General features: G+C 34.7%; 2 protein-coding genes and 1 long non-coding RNA gene across 6 annotated transcripts in view; 2 read left to right on the plus strand and 1 right to left on the minus strand.

Moving 5' to 3' along the window:
• The window catches only part of LOC123679880 (protein croquemort-like), a 40,329-nt gene extending 31,701 nt beyond the window's left edge, over positions 1 to 8,628 (plus strand). For all 4 annotated transcript variants that reach the window (XM_045617419.1, XM_045617420.1, XM_045617421.1 and 1 more), the window contains exons 4-8: positions 1,175 to 1,387; positions 2,889 to 3,183; positions 4,965 to 5,167; positions 5,240 to 5,313; positions 8,190 to 8,628. In XM_045617419.1, the coding sequence (XP_045473375.1) occupies positions 1,175 to 1,387; positions 2,889 to 3,183; positions 4,965 to 5,167; positions 5,240 to 5,313; positions 8,190 to 8,463 (1,059 nt within the window). In that variant the 3' untranslated portion in view covers positions 8,464 to 8,628. The remainder of the gene's footprint in view (positions 1 to 1,174; positions 1,388 to 2,888; positions 3,184 to 4,964; positions 5,168 to 5,239; positions 5,314 to 8,189) is intronic.
• A 3,389-nt stretch (positions 8,629 to 12,017) lies between these two features.
• LOC123679895 lies at positions 12,018 to 17,138 on the minus strand. The gene is made up of 3 exons (XR_006747451.1): positions 16,991 to 17,138; positions 16,823 to 16,936; positions 12,018 to 13,357 (listed from the first exon to the last, which is right to left on the minus strand). It is a non-coding gene; the product is annotated as an uncharacterized LOC123679895 (long non-coding RNA).
• Positions 17,139 to 17,151: 13 nt separating this feature from the next.
• Positions 17,152 to 18,331, plus strand: part of LOC123679879 (protein peste-like) — a 42,624-nt gene continuing 41,444 nt past the window's right edge. The window contains exon 1 of the mRNA XM_045617418.1: positions 17,152 to 17,261. The gene's annotated coding sequence lies outside the window, so the exon portion shown is untranslated. The remainder of the gene's footprint in view (positions 17,262 to 18,331) is intronic.

Consider the following 18,331-nt stretch of genomic DNA (forward strand, 5'->3'; position numbering starts at 1 on the left):
AATATTTCTATCGGAATGGAGTTTTCCAAATTGTGATAAGACGGAAAATATGTATTAATGCACCTTGATATTAATTCTAAAGTTGTTACACCGAAAACTTATTTACTGTTCACGTGAAATGAACATACCTACAAGTTGACCTAGCTATCAAAAATACTTTATAAGCGAAGATATCGGTATGAACAATTTCAGAAGCCTCTTAACAATTTTGTAATTTCAATATCATCCCAAACATGTTAATTTGAATATATATTTCAAAAGGTTTTTTTTACCAATTATCGAACCCTACAAACACTTGTTTCTTACTTCGATTGCTATTTGAACAGTATAATTCACTGGAGTGGATGGAAAATAAGCATTTTGCCAAGGTTATCCATTGCTCATCTCTTGGGTGTTTTCAATAGGTTTCTTGGTTTGTTCGAAGAACTCTACAGTAAAATGCTTGAACCAATCCTACTTGACTTGTTGAAATTGCCGACTCTCTGAATCTTGATTTGCTAACTTTGGATTCATTAGATAAGTCAATGATATAATAATATATAGATGCGCTCTTGGGTGATCGTACAACGCATAGTATTCACTCTAACATTGAAGAAAAAAGGTAAACTTCGGTCATCTTTTTCTTTACAATGAAATAAACATCCATTTTCAGCCGCCTGGCTTGCATTTTCACTTTTATCGAAAAAAATCTGTAAAATATAGTATATTTTCTCTTTGCTAGTGTCCATCTTGACGAGGGCTCAAACTAAACTGAATCAACAAAAAATCACAAAACTCTCAAAAAAGTATGTAGTACAAAATTTCTACAGTAACTTAATAAAACGACAATACGCTCAAATTGAGCCTAAAAATGGCGAATGGAGCGGGACTTTAAACAAAAAGTCGCCATATTTTGGCTCAAAAACCGGCAACCAATCAAAAAACGAGACCACTTGTGTTTTATTAAGTCACTGTAGAAATCTCATCTTTCTAACGCCATCTAGTGGAACCTGATCGGACTTCACAACGCGTTATACAGATAACTAAAGCCATCTATTGGGAAAATAATGTATTCCTTTTCACTACACCTAATATTTTCAAAAAAGTGCATTGACTAAGAGATAAATTTAAATTTTTACTTATTAATGTATGTCTATCAGCTGAAAACAAGTCTGATTTAGTTTCTCGATTTCAGGCATTGGCTCACAAGGCAAGAGATTGGAGTTACTGGTCCAAGAAGGGAGTATCTATAGCTTTGAGCTCTCTAATAGATGACGATCTTCATGTAACTAAGACTGCTGGAGAACTACTATTCACAGGATACGAAGATCCTATTCTGAGCACTGCAGACAAATTCTCATTTTTATCGGATGGGCCAACCATGAAAAAATTCGCTTTCTTTTATGGGGTGAGTTTGAAATTATTTATGATCTATTCAAAACATTTATTATCATTTGCCTACTAAAAATGTGATTGAGAAAGGTTTTTCATTTTCTCCTTTATGAATTCCTTTCTATGTTGTTCACAAAACTGGTTTATTTTAATACACTGCGCAAAAGAATTAACGCACATTATGGAATTCTCAAATTTATTCTACAACTGAAAGTGTTCTCAATGATAATTATTTTTATCAGAATTATGCATGCGTATGTTATCCACTTCCAACTCTTTTCTTCAATACAGATGTTTTTTCCCAGCAGGAATAAAAAAAGATGAGATTATCAGATTTTGAATGTATTGGCTCCATTCTGAAATCAGTTGTTCTCGATCAATTCTAGTGATCAATAGTTTTTTTTTTGTTTGATTTTCCACACTCGATCGCTATGCAACGCGATTTGACCCATGAGGAATGTGCCCAAGCGGTAGTTTTGCGGAAGAAGGGTGGACATACCAGTGTGTCCAGAATGTTGCAGCGATTCAGGGAGACAGGTATGACCTCGTGTCGCGGCAAAAGGCCCAGCTCTTACCCCAGTCCATCGAAGGGCGCGTTTGGATTTTGCGAGAGAGCATATCCATTGGGAAGAGGCTGATTGGGAAATAGTTTTCTTCACAGATGAGTCTAGATTCTGCCTCTACCATTGTGATCGACGTTCCCTTGTTTACAGACGTCCACATGAAAGATATGCTCAGTGCAATTTCCTGATACTACTAGTAGTTTCGGGGGAGGATCGATTATGGTATGGGGTGGAATATCTTTGACTGTTCGCACAGACCTAGTGGTCGTTGATAATGGAGCTATGAATGCTGATAGGTATATAAGGAACATTCTTGAAGAGCATGTAGTGCCATTTGCCCCATACATTGGTAAAAATTTCATTTGTATGGACGATAATGCCAGACCTCATCGTGCGCGCATCGTTCAGGAGTACCTAGAAGAGGTTGAAGTCTCTCGAATGGAATGGCCAGCAAGAAGTCCAGATCTCAATCCGATTGAGCAGGTTAGGGACAACCTCAATAAAAGGCTGAGAAGTTCAGAAAATCATCCAGCTACTCTTAATGACTTAGGAATCCAACTCAGAGAAATCTGGGAAGGATTAGATCAGAACATTTTAAGATCACTCTTTTTGAGTATGAACCGTCGTTGCCGAGCTGTAATTAACGCAAGGGGTGAAAATACCAAGTATTAAATCACTTATTAGCATTCCAGTATTTTGAAAATTGTTTATTTCTCTTCTTTCACATAAGATTCGGTGAAATCCTGAATTTTTATTCCATTTAATGTGTCTTGTTTCGTTCAAAATCTTCACGAGAGAACATAAAAAATAAATTATAGAGTCAATGTAGAGTTCACTTTCATTAAAATTGAGATTTTCAGAATGTGCGTTAATTTTTTTTGCGCAGTGTATTGAAATTCTATGTTTTTTTTTGTATTTCTTATTGTTACTTACTATCTTTCCTTTCATCTTCAGAAAAATGGTTCAGCTTCCTTCGACGGTATTTTCAATGTGGGTAAAGGTGGAGATCATCCATTGGGACAAATCTACGAATGGAATTACCAAAACGACACAGACCACTATGAAGAGAGCTGCAGCAAATTTGAAGGATCAGCCGGCGACTTCTTCCCACGATTCTATACTGAAAAAACCTTGAAACTTTTTCATTCCGACTTATGTCGTACTCTTGTAGCTGATTATGAAGGAAATGCCACCGTCCATGGAATTGAAGGCTTGAAATATGTGTTGGGCGACCACTTCTTGGATAATGGTAATATTTAAAATTCTTCTGAAGATATATGTAATTGAAAAACCATGCAATTGATCTCGTTATTATAGTATACTTGTTGAAATTCTTTTCATCCTACGAGTTTATCCATATCGTGGTCAGCGCTATTTCAATGACATATGTCAAGCAGAACTGTCATCGGAAGCGTCATATTAGGCCAATTGAAAAGTCCCCGGTCTGATGCATAGATGGCGGTGCTAGTAGTAAATCCATATGATTTTTAGTAAGTACCAACTAAGATGTCTAGAACCAACCTTCAAACGATATGTGTCAAAATTTTACAGCAGTCCTACCATTAGTTTGTGAGATATTGCGTTGTGAGTGTAGCTCCTTTGATTATTTGAAAAAAGATGGAAAAAAAAGAATTTCGTGTGCTGATAAAATATTGAAGCGAAAAAGTACAGTTGAAGCAAAATCTCGGCTTGAAGAGTTTCCGGGGTCTGCACCAGGAAAATCAGCCATCATTGATTGGTATGCTAAGTTTAAACGTGGTGAAATGAGCACCGACGAAAAAATGAAAAATGTGCACAAAATAATTTTGAATTACGGTAAAGTGGAGTAGATCGAGATAGCAGACACTGTAAAGATATCATCTGAACGTGTACATCATATCATTCACGAATATTTGTAAATAAGAAAGCTGTGTGCAAAATGTGTGCCGCGCAAGCTCACAATCGATCAAGAGCAACAACGTGTTAATGATTCTGAGCAGTTTTGAAACTGTTTAAGTGCAATAAACCTGAATTTTTGCGTCGATATGTGACAATGGATGAAACATGGCGCCATCAATTCACTCCAGTGTCCAATCGACAAACTGAGTGGACTGCACACGCTGAACCGAATCCAAAGCGAGGAAAAACACAACAGTCAGCTGGCAAGGTTATGGTAAAAGTAATCTAGGATGCGCAAGGTATAATATTCATTGATTACCTTCAAAAGGGCAGACCACCAACTGCGATTATTATATAGCGTTATTGGGTCGTTCAAAGGATGAAATCGTTCAAAAACGGCCATCTTTGAAGAAAAAAGGTGCTGTTTCATCAAGACAATGCGCCGTGTCATAAATCAATGAAAACAATGGCAAAATTGCATGAATTGGACTTCGAATTGCTCCTGCATCCACCGTATACGCCAGATCTGTCCCCCAGCGACTCTTTGCGGTTCTCAGACCTCAAAAGAATGCTGGAAATAAATTTAGCGCCATTGAAGAAGTAATCGCCGAAACTGAGGCCTATTTTGAAGCGAAAGACAAATCGTACAACAAAAACGGTATTGAAAAGTTGGAAGATCGCTATAATCGTTGTATCGAAGGCAAGTATGTTGAATAATAAAAACGAATTTTGCCAATAAAATTTGTTTTACTATGGTAGACCGGGGACTTTTCAATTGGCCTGTTAAAGTGAAAAAAATTTATTAACCTCCATTTACATTCCCATTTACTTGATTTATTTTCCTAGTGTTTTAAAGAAACCACAATAACGATTACGAATTTTATGATTCTTATATTTATTGGAAAAAAGTTACTACAAGAAAAATTTTTAAGCAAATTGTTACGGGTCTTATAATTCGATTAATATATGTCCAGACAGTAGAAAAAAAACTATGTCCGTAATTTGGTATTGTGAAAGATGCATATGAAATTCTGATATCTGCAGCAACATTTCAGTCTCAACCAAAGTTGCAAATCTGAAAAATGTTTGTATGCAGAAAAAATTTCGCTGGCTTCAGCAGCAATATTTATTGAAAGTTTTTTTTTTTTCAAGGAACTCTGATACCTGGAAATGAATGCACCTGTGGTGATCATTGCCTTCCATACGGCGCAGTTTATGCCACTGCTTGTAAGGGAAACTCCCCAAACTACCTATCTCTTCCACATTTCTACAAAGCAGATCCATATTTTGCCGATAAACTAATTGGCATGAAACCCGATCCTGAAAGACACGATTTTCATATCATTTATGAGCCTGTGAGTATCCCGATTAAATTTGTTACAAAATGTTGTAAGTATATTATTTTATTCATTTATTTATTTTTTCAGACAACTGGTCTTCCTCTTGAACTGCTACCTAGGCTACAAATAAACGTTCTCATGCAACCAATATCATATATAGGGTAAGTCCTTCATATCAAGTGTTATGAACCCAGCAAACCATGTTATTATATGCGCCTTCCCGTTACATAACATCCCTAAGAAATGAGGTTTATACCTGATACATCTCAAAACTAATGGATCTGATACATAACATTTCATATATCCATGAAATTATTTGACTTATTCATATATCATATATGTAACATTGTTATATTACTGAAGTTACGTATATGATACATCTTCCAGCATCCCTAAAAACAATATTACTCTGATATCTACTAGTGTGTAATATTAATTACACTTTTAATTGCTTTTCGTATGAAATTGTTTTTTGTTACGTTTTGAAATATACTGAACTGAAAAACAATTTTGAACTTCCATAAAAATTTCTATTATTCAGTTGAAGTTGCGTAAATTATCAACATGATGTGAGATATCAAAACAGTCACTACCTTAGATGCTTAATAAAATAACAAGCTTCTATATTCAATTCTATATTAACCAATATCTTTGTGACCTTGTCAAAGGAGCAAAATTTAAAATTAGTATACAGATTGAAAAAATCCTAAGGCAATCGATTTCTAACGTACAGCACAGGGGCCCCGTATTTTGAATGCAGTAGAACACAACAAAATATTATAAACATATTACGATGAACAAACTTTTATTTCACTCAATCATCATCCCCCTGCAGAATATTTACATCTTAATCATTTGATTCTTTAGACTTTTCGGATTTGTATTCTTTTCAGATTTCGATTTTTCCACATCTGTATATTCACAAAATGTTCTGATTGGAGTTATTTAATTTCTACTCTGGAGGGAAAGTTGAAAAACAACGGATTTCTAGATTTTTCATTCTACGTACAACTTTGCTTTCGCCCTTTTTCCCGGAATTCGAGGCTTTATTGTAAAAAACTATTTATACATTTATGCTTCGAAGTATTGTCCATCGCTGGCCACTACTTTCTCCCATCTTTCGGGCAGCGTACGAATCCCGCTCGTGTTAAACTAATTGGTCATTTTTTGAATCGATCCAATTTTTACTTCTTCATAAGATTTGAAGTGCTGATCAGCCAGGCCGTATGCCATTGATCGAAACAAGTGATAGTCCGAGAAAGCAACGTCTGGAAAATACTGCGGGCGGGGTAGGACTTCCCAATTCAACGTTTCCAAGTATGTCTTGACCACTTTCGCAACATGGGGTTGAGAATTGTCATGCTGTAAAATCACTTTCTAATGTCTCTCGTTGTATTGCGACCCTTTGTCTTTCAATGCTCGGCTCGAACGCATTAATTGCGTTCAATAAGGATCATCTGTGATTGTTTCAGTGGGTTTCAACAATTCGTAATACACTACTTCGAGCTGGTCTCACCAAATACTGAGCATGACCTTGAATATTCGGTTTGGCCGTCGACGTGGAAGCATGGCCGGGATATCCATTAATTTTCTGCACTTGGGATTATCGTAATGAACCCATTTTTCGTCTCTAGTCGCAATGCTATGAAGAAATTTCTTAATCATTCCCATGAATTTCAGGCGTTTTGAAATGGCTTGTTGCGTCACTTCCAATGATCTTGCCAATTCTTGTTCCGTTTGACACGAGTCTTGATCAAGTAATGCTTCCAAATTTGCATCTCCGAAAACCTTCTTTCTTCCACCGCCATGATGGTCTTCAACGTCGAAATCACCGTACTTGAAGCGTTGAAACCATTCTCGGCACGTTCTTTCGCTGATAGCGGCCTCACCATAATAAATTAACAGCATTCAATGAGCCTCAGCCGCAGATTTCTTCATATTAATGCAGAAAATTAGAACCTCCCGCAAGTTACGAGAATTCGGCTCGTAAGCTGGCAAATTTAATCGAGAATTAGTTTATGATGCAGACACACATCGACTTATATTGCCATGGTGTTATGTTTACAAATACCTTAGCTTATTGTATGTCATCTACGATCTATTTATTTCGACTACCACTTACCATTGCAGCCATCTATTGCAAAAACGGCGGAAGCAAAGTTGTACACCTAATAAAATTGTGTTAGTGTTGATACAGAGTTTTTCAATAAGAGGTTTCATCTTGAATAGCCCGCTATCTGGACAGCCGTCATCTTTTGACATCTAACAAAAACTACGCCAGCCTTCAACAACGAATTGAAACTATCAACATCCATTACAAAAAATGTGAAAATTTTGAATCACCTGAAGCACCTTCTCGGCCGGCAATAGTGAAACTGGATCGAAATGTTGAGCTGTTGGAACTAATTAGTAAAGTGGAGAATCGAAACCGTGTGTGTCGCTCAAGAACAATTGAGAAAATCGATGCTGAAGCCCACTAGTTCGTAGTGTTGTTGAAAGCTTAGGTTTGTCGATCTTGGGAAGTAATAATTCTACAAACGACATTGCCACGCATTTTGCATAAAGACTAAATTTATTAATGCTTTCGAACTTCAGTTAACAATAGACCTGAAGCCGGTCGATCACTAGCATTCAGCAGCGTCATCATCTTCGCCGTATGGGTCCTTGAAAAGCATCAAAATGAACAAGATTTCCATGGAAAAATCATCTTCGGTGATGAGGCCCATCTTCTCCTAGGAGAATGAAAATGAATTAAACATTACTTGATTTCTCTTGAAATATACTCATTTATTTTTGATATTGAAATGAAACCTCTTATTGAAAAATCCTGTATATGCTGAATACCTCTTGTTCTTACCGAAAATTGTCCTAGATACAAAATAATTTTTGAAATAGATTTCGAAACGCATCTTTCAATGTCATATTTTTAATAAGTGTTCTTAAAAGGTTTTCCAACTAATTTGATTTTAATATACATATATCATTTTTATTTGAGCCTTGTACTGTAGAGAAAATTATATGAATTTTTTTTTTACAGTATGTATGAAGACATACCAACCACCCTCTTCCCACTTATTTGGTTCGAGCAAACCCTCGGAATGCCTTCCAGCAGTGCCTTCCTAGTGAAAATGATACTTAATCTTAATGACATTTGTTTGATTGTTGGAATTTTACTCATAATTTTGGGTATCCTTATATTTTTGTTCCTTGTATATAAAATACGTAACACGGATTTTTGTCCGGCCGAACATCACAAAAACTATCTACCAAAAGAACTTGTACCTCTCAAGGAAAAAGAAACCCCAACGTAATCCTTTAGTCAACTTAGTTACCGCGTGAACTGTGAATATTTCTAGGTCATTGAAATTTCTATGTTACATAGTTGTATATTTTCATATAATCTTAAACTGTACAGTTTTTTACAGTATTCTTGCTTTGTAAGTCTGAATTTTATTTTTAGTAAATTATTATTTAATGTTTCGTTTTTTTCTCAAGTCCAATTTCAGAGTGTATGGTCGCTATGAGTTAGGTAAAAAAAAAATGTAGTCAATGCAAAGCTACACAATCTGATATTAGATCCTAATAATAATAATAACTACTTTAATTTCAAATTATCACATTAACATGACGAAAATGGTCAAAATACAAAAAAAAAACCTATATATAAGCATATCGAAAAATCAAACAAACTGATACAAGAGCTAACTAAATATCTACAAATTTTAAAAACTTAAAAATTAATAAATAAAAAATGCAGCGAATAACAAAAGTTTATCTTTTATAAAAATCAAAATATTATTCCTTTTTGTAAGGCTCAGAATCAAGTATAACTTATATACTAGCTTTTTAAATTCTTCATGTACACTTATTAGGTGCAAAATTCTAGCATAAAGTTCTACTTGTTGTTATTAACAGATCAAATAATTTACCACAAAGAAGGATTCAATAAATCAGATCTATTTTGTAATCAACTTCTGGCAATTATGAATATACAGCAAATACTGAGTTTGACTGGGTTTAGCATTTTTTCATCTGGAATTTGGCCAAGTGGTGGTCATTTTGTTGTTTACCTTGATAATGATGTTATTTTTTCAAGAAATATCGTATCATCTTTCAAACAATTATCTCATAACCTAGTGGTAGTTCCTCACGGGAGTATTTTGGTGTAGTTTTGATTTCGATGAATATGATTTTTTGAGTGCTTAATCCGAATCTAATGTTCGCCGCCAAAATTTCGTTACGGATCATTGAAAAAATGCAAAAAAAAATTAAAATATAATATTTTTGCGGTTTTTTGCATATAACTCGGAAAATAAAATCTTCAATGGCATACTTTTCTCTTCACAATGACGTAATAATTCATTGATTTCCCTTGAAATACACTCATTTTTTTATTAATATCAAAATGAAATCATTTATTGGAAAATTCTAAACATACACTCACCTAAAGGGTTCGGTGTCCAAGAACTTTCGGAATATTTAATCGATTTCAATGGTTCCCACGCCAAATTGAAGATAAATTCTTTGCTATTAAAACAAACTCTAGAAAAAGTTTTCCAAAAATGTGAATAGTATATTTATACATGATGAAAAATACCATATATTTGTAGTCCAATTTCTTAACACCCTGTGGAACAGATCGGGAAATTTGTAAAGTTTATGCTTAGTTTATTACAAAGACGCCATCTTTCAGTTTTTATTTCACCTTGACACCTTTTTTTTCTGTTCATACACGTATTCAAATAAAAGCCTGGAATTTTACGAAAGTGCCAAATTCTATTAACTAACAGGCCGGTAAATCAAGAGCCGCACGTATACCGAATTATTATTTATTGAAAACGGAGTAGGAACTGAACGTCGAAGGGCACAAATGTAGTTCAAAATCGACATCTGAGACTTACGGCCATTTGCGACCGATTTGCGGCAATTTGATCTTTGGCTGATGAATGGTTAAGAGACAGGGTCATCCTGTAACTGTCCGAATGGTTAACCACCGGATAAGGTCTTCTGGACCTCTGACGGCTGAGCATCACCTTCAACGATTACATTGGTGCAGAGATAGTCAACATTGGAAGGTGAGATGGCATCAAGTGGTCTTTTCTGATGAATCTCGATTCTCCCTGGGTGCAAATGATGGCCGAAGAAGAGTTGGGCGACGTCGGGGAGAAAGAAGTGAACCTCAGTTAATAGAACAAGTATGTATAGAATGGCAACTCATGTTAAAATTAATACTGCTTTCAGCGACCTCATGAGGTTATATATGAAATTATAAAATGAGCGCGCGAAAATTTGAAATGCTTCGTATTGAAAATATTTTAATTCACTTCAAGGTTTTGAATGTGAGAAAAAACAACGTACGGAAATAAGGTATAAGCATTTCCTTTTGAATTAGCTATATTAGCATTATCTTCTAGTACGAGTTCTTTCACATCCAATATATTCGACAAGATTAGAGGCTAAAAATAATCTATTTGAAGTTTTAATTTTTTCTTATCTTTTCGATATGCCAACTTTTCAATTACTATTATTATTAGAACTCTTCTGTTCAAATTCATATATAACAGAAGTGTGTATAAAAATGTGCAATGGGTGGGCATATCGCTGAGCGATGTCTTCCTGCCAACCCTTTACAACTCAGCATTTCCATTACATGTAGGAGTTCACTAAACATAATTTGAAAGAAAAAAATAATAATTGGATCATACATAACTCCAAAAATTTTGAATTTTGGATCAGTGCCCTTCACGATTGCATCAACACGCTTACACTAAAAATATAAAGTGCATTTCACAAATGATTTACAGGCAGCCGTTCCATATTCAGGATGTAATTCACAATGAATTGACTTACAATTTACCTGTAAAATATTTTGTAATACCTGAGAAATGGCATAAGCGTGGAATGAGATAATACAAACCAGGCCCGGTCTGGCCAGGTCGGCAGGTCGGCGATCGCCGAGGGCCCCAGGCCAAGGGGGCCCCAGCTGAATAAAACTAAACTAAAAAAATTTTTGAAAAGATGTTTTTTGGCAAGTTTATTTCATTTAAACGTTAAGGTAGACTTTACCAAAGATATAGGAAGCAGTTATGGACCAATTGGCTATTTTTGTACGGTATATTATTCGATAAAAAGCTTATAAAAGGCTTCTAGAAAATACTGTAGTTGAAGACTCAAGTGGACTTGCATTGTAAAGGGTGTTTTTTTTCGATGTATATAACTTTAAGTTGGCGTTACTGTTCAAGATGGCGACCGATTTAACAGCTGTCTAGTGATTTATTATCAGTTTGGTTTGGCAATTCATCAAATTCAGCCAAACGATCATCAAGTAAGGCGTAGATTCGTCGAATGGGCCCAAAAGGAGATTGCCGTTGTTCCCGATTTTCATAAGGTGGAATCATTGGTCCTTACTTCTTCAAAAATAATGATGGCCAGAACGTTACAGTCAATGGTGATCGGTATAGAGCCATGATTACTAACTTTTTCATTCCTGAAATAAACAACCATGATGTCCAGGAGCTGTGGTTCCAACAAGACGGCGCAACATGTCACACAGCTCGTGCTCGTTCGATTTATTGAAAGACACGTTTGGTGACCGCCTAATTTCACGTTTTGGACCTGTGAATTGGCCTCCAAGATCTTGTGATTTAACACCGCTAGACTACTTTCTGTGGGGCTATGTAAAGTCACAAACCCTTGACCATTTGGAAGACAACATTCGCCGTGTTATTGCCGATATACGGTCACAAATGTTGGAAAGAGTCATCGAAAATTGAACGTCCAGATTGGACTACATCCGAGCCAGCCGTGGCGGTCATATGCCAGAAATCATATTTAAAATGTAATGCCACAAGATCATCTTGCGGAAAAATAAAATTCATGTCAATCGAATAATCCATCGTTGTTTTATTGCATTATGATGTTCTATAGCTCTAAAAGAAACACCCTTTACAAGCGTGTAACTTCAGAATTAAAAATTAGAGAACGTTTTCGCCAGGGGAGGTTCTCGTCTTATTGCCTGAAGGGGGGCCTTAAATCAGCATCTAGCCGAGGGCTTCCAATGGAGCCAGACTGGGCCTGATACAAACGTGAAGAGCACTGAGTGACTAACTAATAAAAAAACTACCTGGTATCAGCAATTTAGAATTTTCATTATATCTTCTAGCCTCAATGAAATCAACATTTTGAACAAGTTCATGGTTTGATTGTAAAAGTTTTTTATAATCGGAACATTTCAAAAGTTTTGAAAGGCGTCTCACCAAATATCCACTAACCTACACCAATGTATTTTCTGCCACTCTTGACTTTCGAGTCAGAGCAAGGGCGGATAAAGCAATTTTTCATGGGGGGGGGTGTTGTAACAATTCAAAACCAATAATTTGCAATATTTGGGAAATTACCAATTTGTGATTATTGCATGAAATATTTTATGTGCAAGACGTTGGGTAATTTTTTTCAGGGTTTCGATATTCATGGGGAGGGGTAATTAACCCCATTACACCCCCCCCCCGTAAATCCGCCCTTGGGTCAGAGATTCATTGGGTGGAAGATAGAAGATTAGGGATAATACGATGTCCTGCCTTGAATCATACTGCAACGTGGGAGTGAGGGACATCTAATCGAACATCAAAATACAAAACTTTTCTTCTTCCGACATTTTTATTGCAGTTTGATTCAAGTCAACAAAGTGTTTGTTAATTCCAGGCATCGAGGACACTTTATTCAAAACATTCGTTAATGTTTTTCTTGAATACAAGATGAAAATTTTTTAAAGTAAGAGATATGCGTTTCCACTTGCCTTCAAGAATGATAACGCCAAAATTTTTTCCTCAAGCTTGAAACGCCTTCCTCTTGGCTTAATAATTTGATTCCTCACTTCGGATATGATGAAATTGAAAGCTGTTGGAGAAACTTAATTCATCAGTCTACTTAAAATTGCTGATGAATTAAGTTTCTTGGCAGTTTTTAGCCGCTCTTTATATGAGGAATCTTTTTTTTGGGTAATTCTCAGTTTTCTACTCTGATCAATCAGACATTTTAATAGAAAACGTTCATTTTGAGTTAACTTTTTTCTATTTAACATTGAAGTTTTCTGAAGCTGCTTGAAATTCTTCAAAGTCTCTGTTGATACTTCCCTCTCAGCATCAATTTGGAGTTGTATTCCTTCAGTTTCCTCAATATCTCTGTCTTCGCTTTGATTTGAAGATTCTGTGAAGTTAACAAATAGTAGATAGGTAAATAATATTTTCTTGCCAATCATATATATCTATACGGGGTGTTTCATTGGTAAATGTACATACGTTAACCTGAGGTATAGCTGCCCTAGACGAGTCCAAAAAACCTATATATGATAGGTCTAATCTTCCCCATAGCCGAGATACAGAATGGTTTATTAAATCACCAATATTTTCAATTCCTTATAACTTTTGAACCACCCAGTATATTTGATTGATGTTTGGAACGAACAATTTACTCTATTAGGTGCTTCGATTAATTTTTAAACTAAATGAAAAAATCAGGCCCATATTAGAAAAATATGGGACTTTTTACAAGTTGACATTCAACATCCCGTATAGTGGAATATTGGAATTTGATGAAAATATTAGGAAAGAGCAGACATTTTTCAATAGGGATCCGTAGATTTTGATGTCCCGCACGTCATTCAAGTCATCGAAAATTTCTGCCAAAAATTTAGTTCAAGAGCGGAATTTCACTAACTTCTCAGAAAAATCGTACATTGAGATTAAATTGGAAAATTTTCTTGTTCTACAGATCGAAAAGTTCATATCAGTTGCATATTCTGACAATTATTTTTCACTAAATAATAAAATTTTGAGAAATTATGTTGTGTTAAATACAACAAGAGTCTTTTCGAGTAGGCTTCAACAATATCTATGACAGAAAATTTTATTACTGATAGAACTGATACAGATATTTTTTTGAGGTATTGCGGTTTGTTCTCGATATTGAAATAGAACATAATAATGCCTCATGAAATTTCAAATCAAGAATATGTTGATATGTTGTTCATGTATGGTTTTTGTGACGGTAATGGTAGAGCGGCTGTACAGTGCATCCCATTTTGGGTGAGACAGGCAGGTATCTCGCTTGTTATTTAAGATAGAGCCTTGAGGTTTTCACGTTCCTGTCCTACTTTTTCGTGAAACTCAAGTTGGTCTAATCAGATTTTGCATAACTGTTTCCGTTCAAAAGATACAGGGTGATTTTGGAAATTGATACTTTTCGGACCCCTCCTTTATCTCCGAAGTTATTAGAAATAATGCTGAGGTAAAAACTACGTCTGCATCAGAATGCTGCGTAGAATCCAGTGGCGTACTCAATTTTTTTTTTCGGGGTATGGTTTTGAAGATTCAACACAAACCTATATTTTTTTTAATGGAACACTATGTATATCATTACTTCGTTGAATTCGTTATTTTTTTCCCTTCAAAATGATGTATGATACAATGTAGGTAGGATGTTCAGAAATGTTAAAAAAAACACTAAAACATCAAATAATGATGATTTTTTGTAAATGGGCCATGGATTTATCATGTAAAAAAAGAATCAATAATAATAACAATAATTCACATAATTAGAGCTAGATCAGATTGGTTTTTTTCCCTCCAATGCCTACTTGATAAAACAATGCTCCCACATGCATAGTAGCCATAAAAACAACAAGGATGTTTGTATCATCAATGACCTACTACTTTTAAAAATCGAAAGTAATAATCCTCTTATTGAAACATAGAAAATTCATGGCCCATTTACAAAAAATCATCATTATTTAATGTTTTAGTGTTTTTTTCAACATTTCTGAACATCCTACCTACATAGTATCATACATCATTTTGAAGGGAAAAAAATAACGAATTGAAGGAAGTAATCATATACATGGTGTTCCATTGAAAAAAATATAGGTTTGTGTTGAATCTTCAAAACCATACCCCGAAAAAAAATATTGAGTACGCCACTGGATTCTACGCAGAATTCTGTATCAGACGTAGTTTTTACCTCAGCATTATTTCTAATAACTTCGGAGATAAAGAAGGGGTCCGAAAAGTATCAATTTCCAAAATCACTCTGTATCTCTTGAACGGAAACAGTTATGCAAAATCTGATTATACCAACTTGAGTTTCATGAAAAAGTAGGACAGGAACGTGAAAACCGCAAGGCTCTATCTTAAATAACAAGCGAGAAACCTGGCTGTCTCACCCAAAATGGGATGCACTGTGAATGGCCAGTTTTCAACAACAAAATTGAATTATTTCCGAGAAAGTAGGCATCTTAATATCAATGAAGAAAATAGCACTAGGGGGATTGTTCATGCTATAAATGTATAAGGCATGTGACTGTATGGCGTAGATTGAAGAAAAATAACCTTTACCCTTTTCAACTCCAGAAAATACGATTGGAGTTGATGGATTTCAAAAAATGAAAGAATAATAAAAAGAATTTTATTTACTAATGAATAGCCATTTTCACGAGGAATGGCTTCTTCATATGTGGGGTGAAGAAAATATGGACATTGCAGGGATGTATTTTCAGCATGACGAGACTAACGGCAAGAACTTTTTGGACCAGAACTTTCCAAATAAGTGGATTGGCAAAGGTGCACCCCATAAATGGCCCGCTAGATCACCAGATTTCAATCCTGTCGATTATTTCGTTTGGGGATTTTTGAAATCCTTAGTGTATTACTCTGAGATATGATGTGAGGAAATTCTCTTACAACGTATCGAAGTTGCATGCAATAAGATCCGTAATAATCCAGACATGATAATAAAGGTTATTCAAAATAATTTGAAAATGGCGAGAATGTGTATCGAGTAAAACGATTGTCCTTTCGAACAACATCTGCGATTCTTTTAAAATGTTTTTTTTTGTTTATTATTTGTGTTTAGTCATTTATTCATTGTTGCGAACTTGTCATAACACAAGCCATGCTTTTCTGGAAAATTTGTCAGAATATCAAGAAATACAAATATTCAATCAGAGAAACAAGAAAATTTTCTAATTTAATCTCAATGTACCTACTTATTTTCTGAGAATTTAGTAAAATTCCATTATTGAACTAAATTTTTGGCAGAAATTTTCGATGACTTGAATGTCGTGCGGGACATTAAAATCTACTGATCCCCATTGAAAAATTTCTGGTTTTTCCGAATATTTCCATCAAATTATACAGGGTGTTGAATCTCAGCTTGTGAAAAGTCCCATATTTTTCTAATACGGACCTGATTTTTTCAATTATTTTAAAGACTAATCGAAGGACCTGCTGGAGTAAATTGTTTGTCCCATATATCAATCAAATACACTGGGTTGTTCAAAAGTTATAAGGAATTGAAAATATTGGTGATTTCATTGACCACCCTGTATCTCGGCTGTGGGGAAGATTAGACCTATGATATATAAGTTTTTTCGACTCGTCTAGGGCAGCTCTAACTCAGGCTAACGTATGTACATTTACCAATGAGACACCCTGTATATACGTATGAAAAATGACTATTGAGGGTAAGTTTAAAAAAAAACAAAGATAATATTTATGGACAGCCCGAAACACGTGTCTACGGTTAGCGCTTCTCTTTGAGGACTATAATTAATCGCTTATCATTTAACTTTTATACTGAAGAAATCATAACAAGAAATTATAATAAAATTCAACTCACCAGGAAGAAATAATTCAGCTCCTTCTGGGTGTTGCAGTTTTTTGTCAGTTAGTATAGTTTCCGAATTTTTCTTCATTACATAACATTATATTCTTCGCACAAAGTCAACTGAAACTTTTATTAAAGTATTTAGTTTGCGAACGGGGTCCGTTGATGGAAGATGTTCACCTGTAACTCAAAATACACTCAATCAGGATAGGTATGTGTGCTAATGATCTCAAGAGAATTTGTGATCAATATAAATCAACCGTCGGCGTCGTCCTGAAGTATAGATTCAATGCCAAAAATTGATGGATCTGATTTATTTGACGTCACCTATAACAATGTAAGTGAATGTTTTCGCGCTGTGCATATGTCGTTATCGATAAGCTTGTCTTATATTTTTCTCCAAAAACATCCTACCAGTTTTTCTCTGACAAGAATAACACAGATAGTTCCGGTAAGTTTTGATCTTATACATATGAGAAGGTAGTCATTAATTTTTTCTGAATTTTATTTATGGATTGAGAAATTTAAAAAAGTATTTCAAATTATTGTTTATCATTTTCTTTCTTCTCATAATTACGCACAGGTGAATATTAATATTTCGCGAAATAAATATCTCTGTAATTTTTTCATGTTGATTTTGAATAAACATTATTATTATTATTTGGAATCGTTCGAGGAAACAAAAATTTATAAACCATTCTCGATAGCACTGAAATCATATTTCTCCTCAAGGATTTTTAGGAGGGTACCATTTTTTTTTTTTGAAGAATACTCGTAAAAATCAGAAAATTGCTCTAAAAAGCCCCTAACCACATTGGCGTAGAGATTAGGGGCGACTGAAGACACGATACACCCAAAAAAAAAAAATAAGTTCAACAGCCTGTACCTATCTCTTAAGAATTCGAGGTAGACAAAAATTTTACTTTAATTAATTAAGAAGATCGAAATTGTGATTCGGAGTTGGAAGTTGTTATTCAGAATAGGGATTTGAATTTCAGAAAAAGAACTTTATATTCAGAAGAGGTAAATTGTATTGCAAAACTTGCAATATGTAATTCTAAAAAAAAAATTGATTTCAGAAATTATAAATTGAAGATGGGATTTGCTAATTTGAAATTCAGAAATGCTAATCTGTAATTCAGAATTGGTTGCATGTACCTATTTACTTCAGAATTGATCAAATTAAATAGCCATATATCTATATAATACCTGTGTTGCTTATTGTACTGGCACCTCACATTCGGTATTGATTTCAATTACATTATTACATTATCTGAAATTGAATTGATAACCCATGAAGTGCAATTTTCCTTTTCTGAAATATAATTCGCTATTTCTGAAATTCAGTTCACCATTCTGAATTACAACTTTGTTCTTCTGAATTTCAACTTCCTAATCTGAATTTCAATTTCGTTTTTCTGAAATTAAATTAAATATTCTGAACTACAATTGGAAAATATGTTGAACTATGTATTAGGCTCTTCATAATGTTATGACGTAAACTTTGAATCACCCTGTTTA

This window comes from Harmonia axyridis, chromosome 5 (genome assembly GCF_914767665.1).
Source record: "Harmonia axyridis chromosome 5, icHarAxyr1.1, whole genome shotgun sequence".
NCBI lineage: Eukaryota > Metazoa > Arthropoda > Insecta > Coleoptera > Coccinellidae > Harmonia > Harmonia axyridis.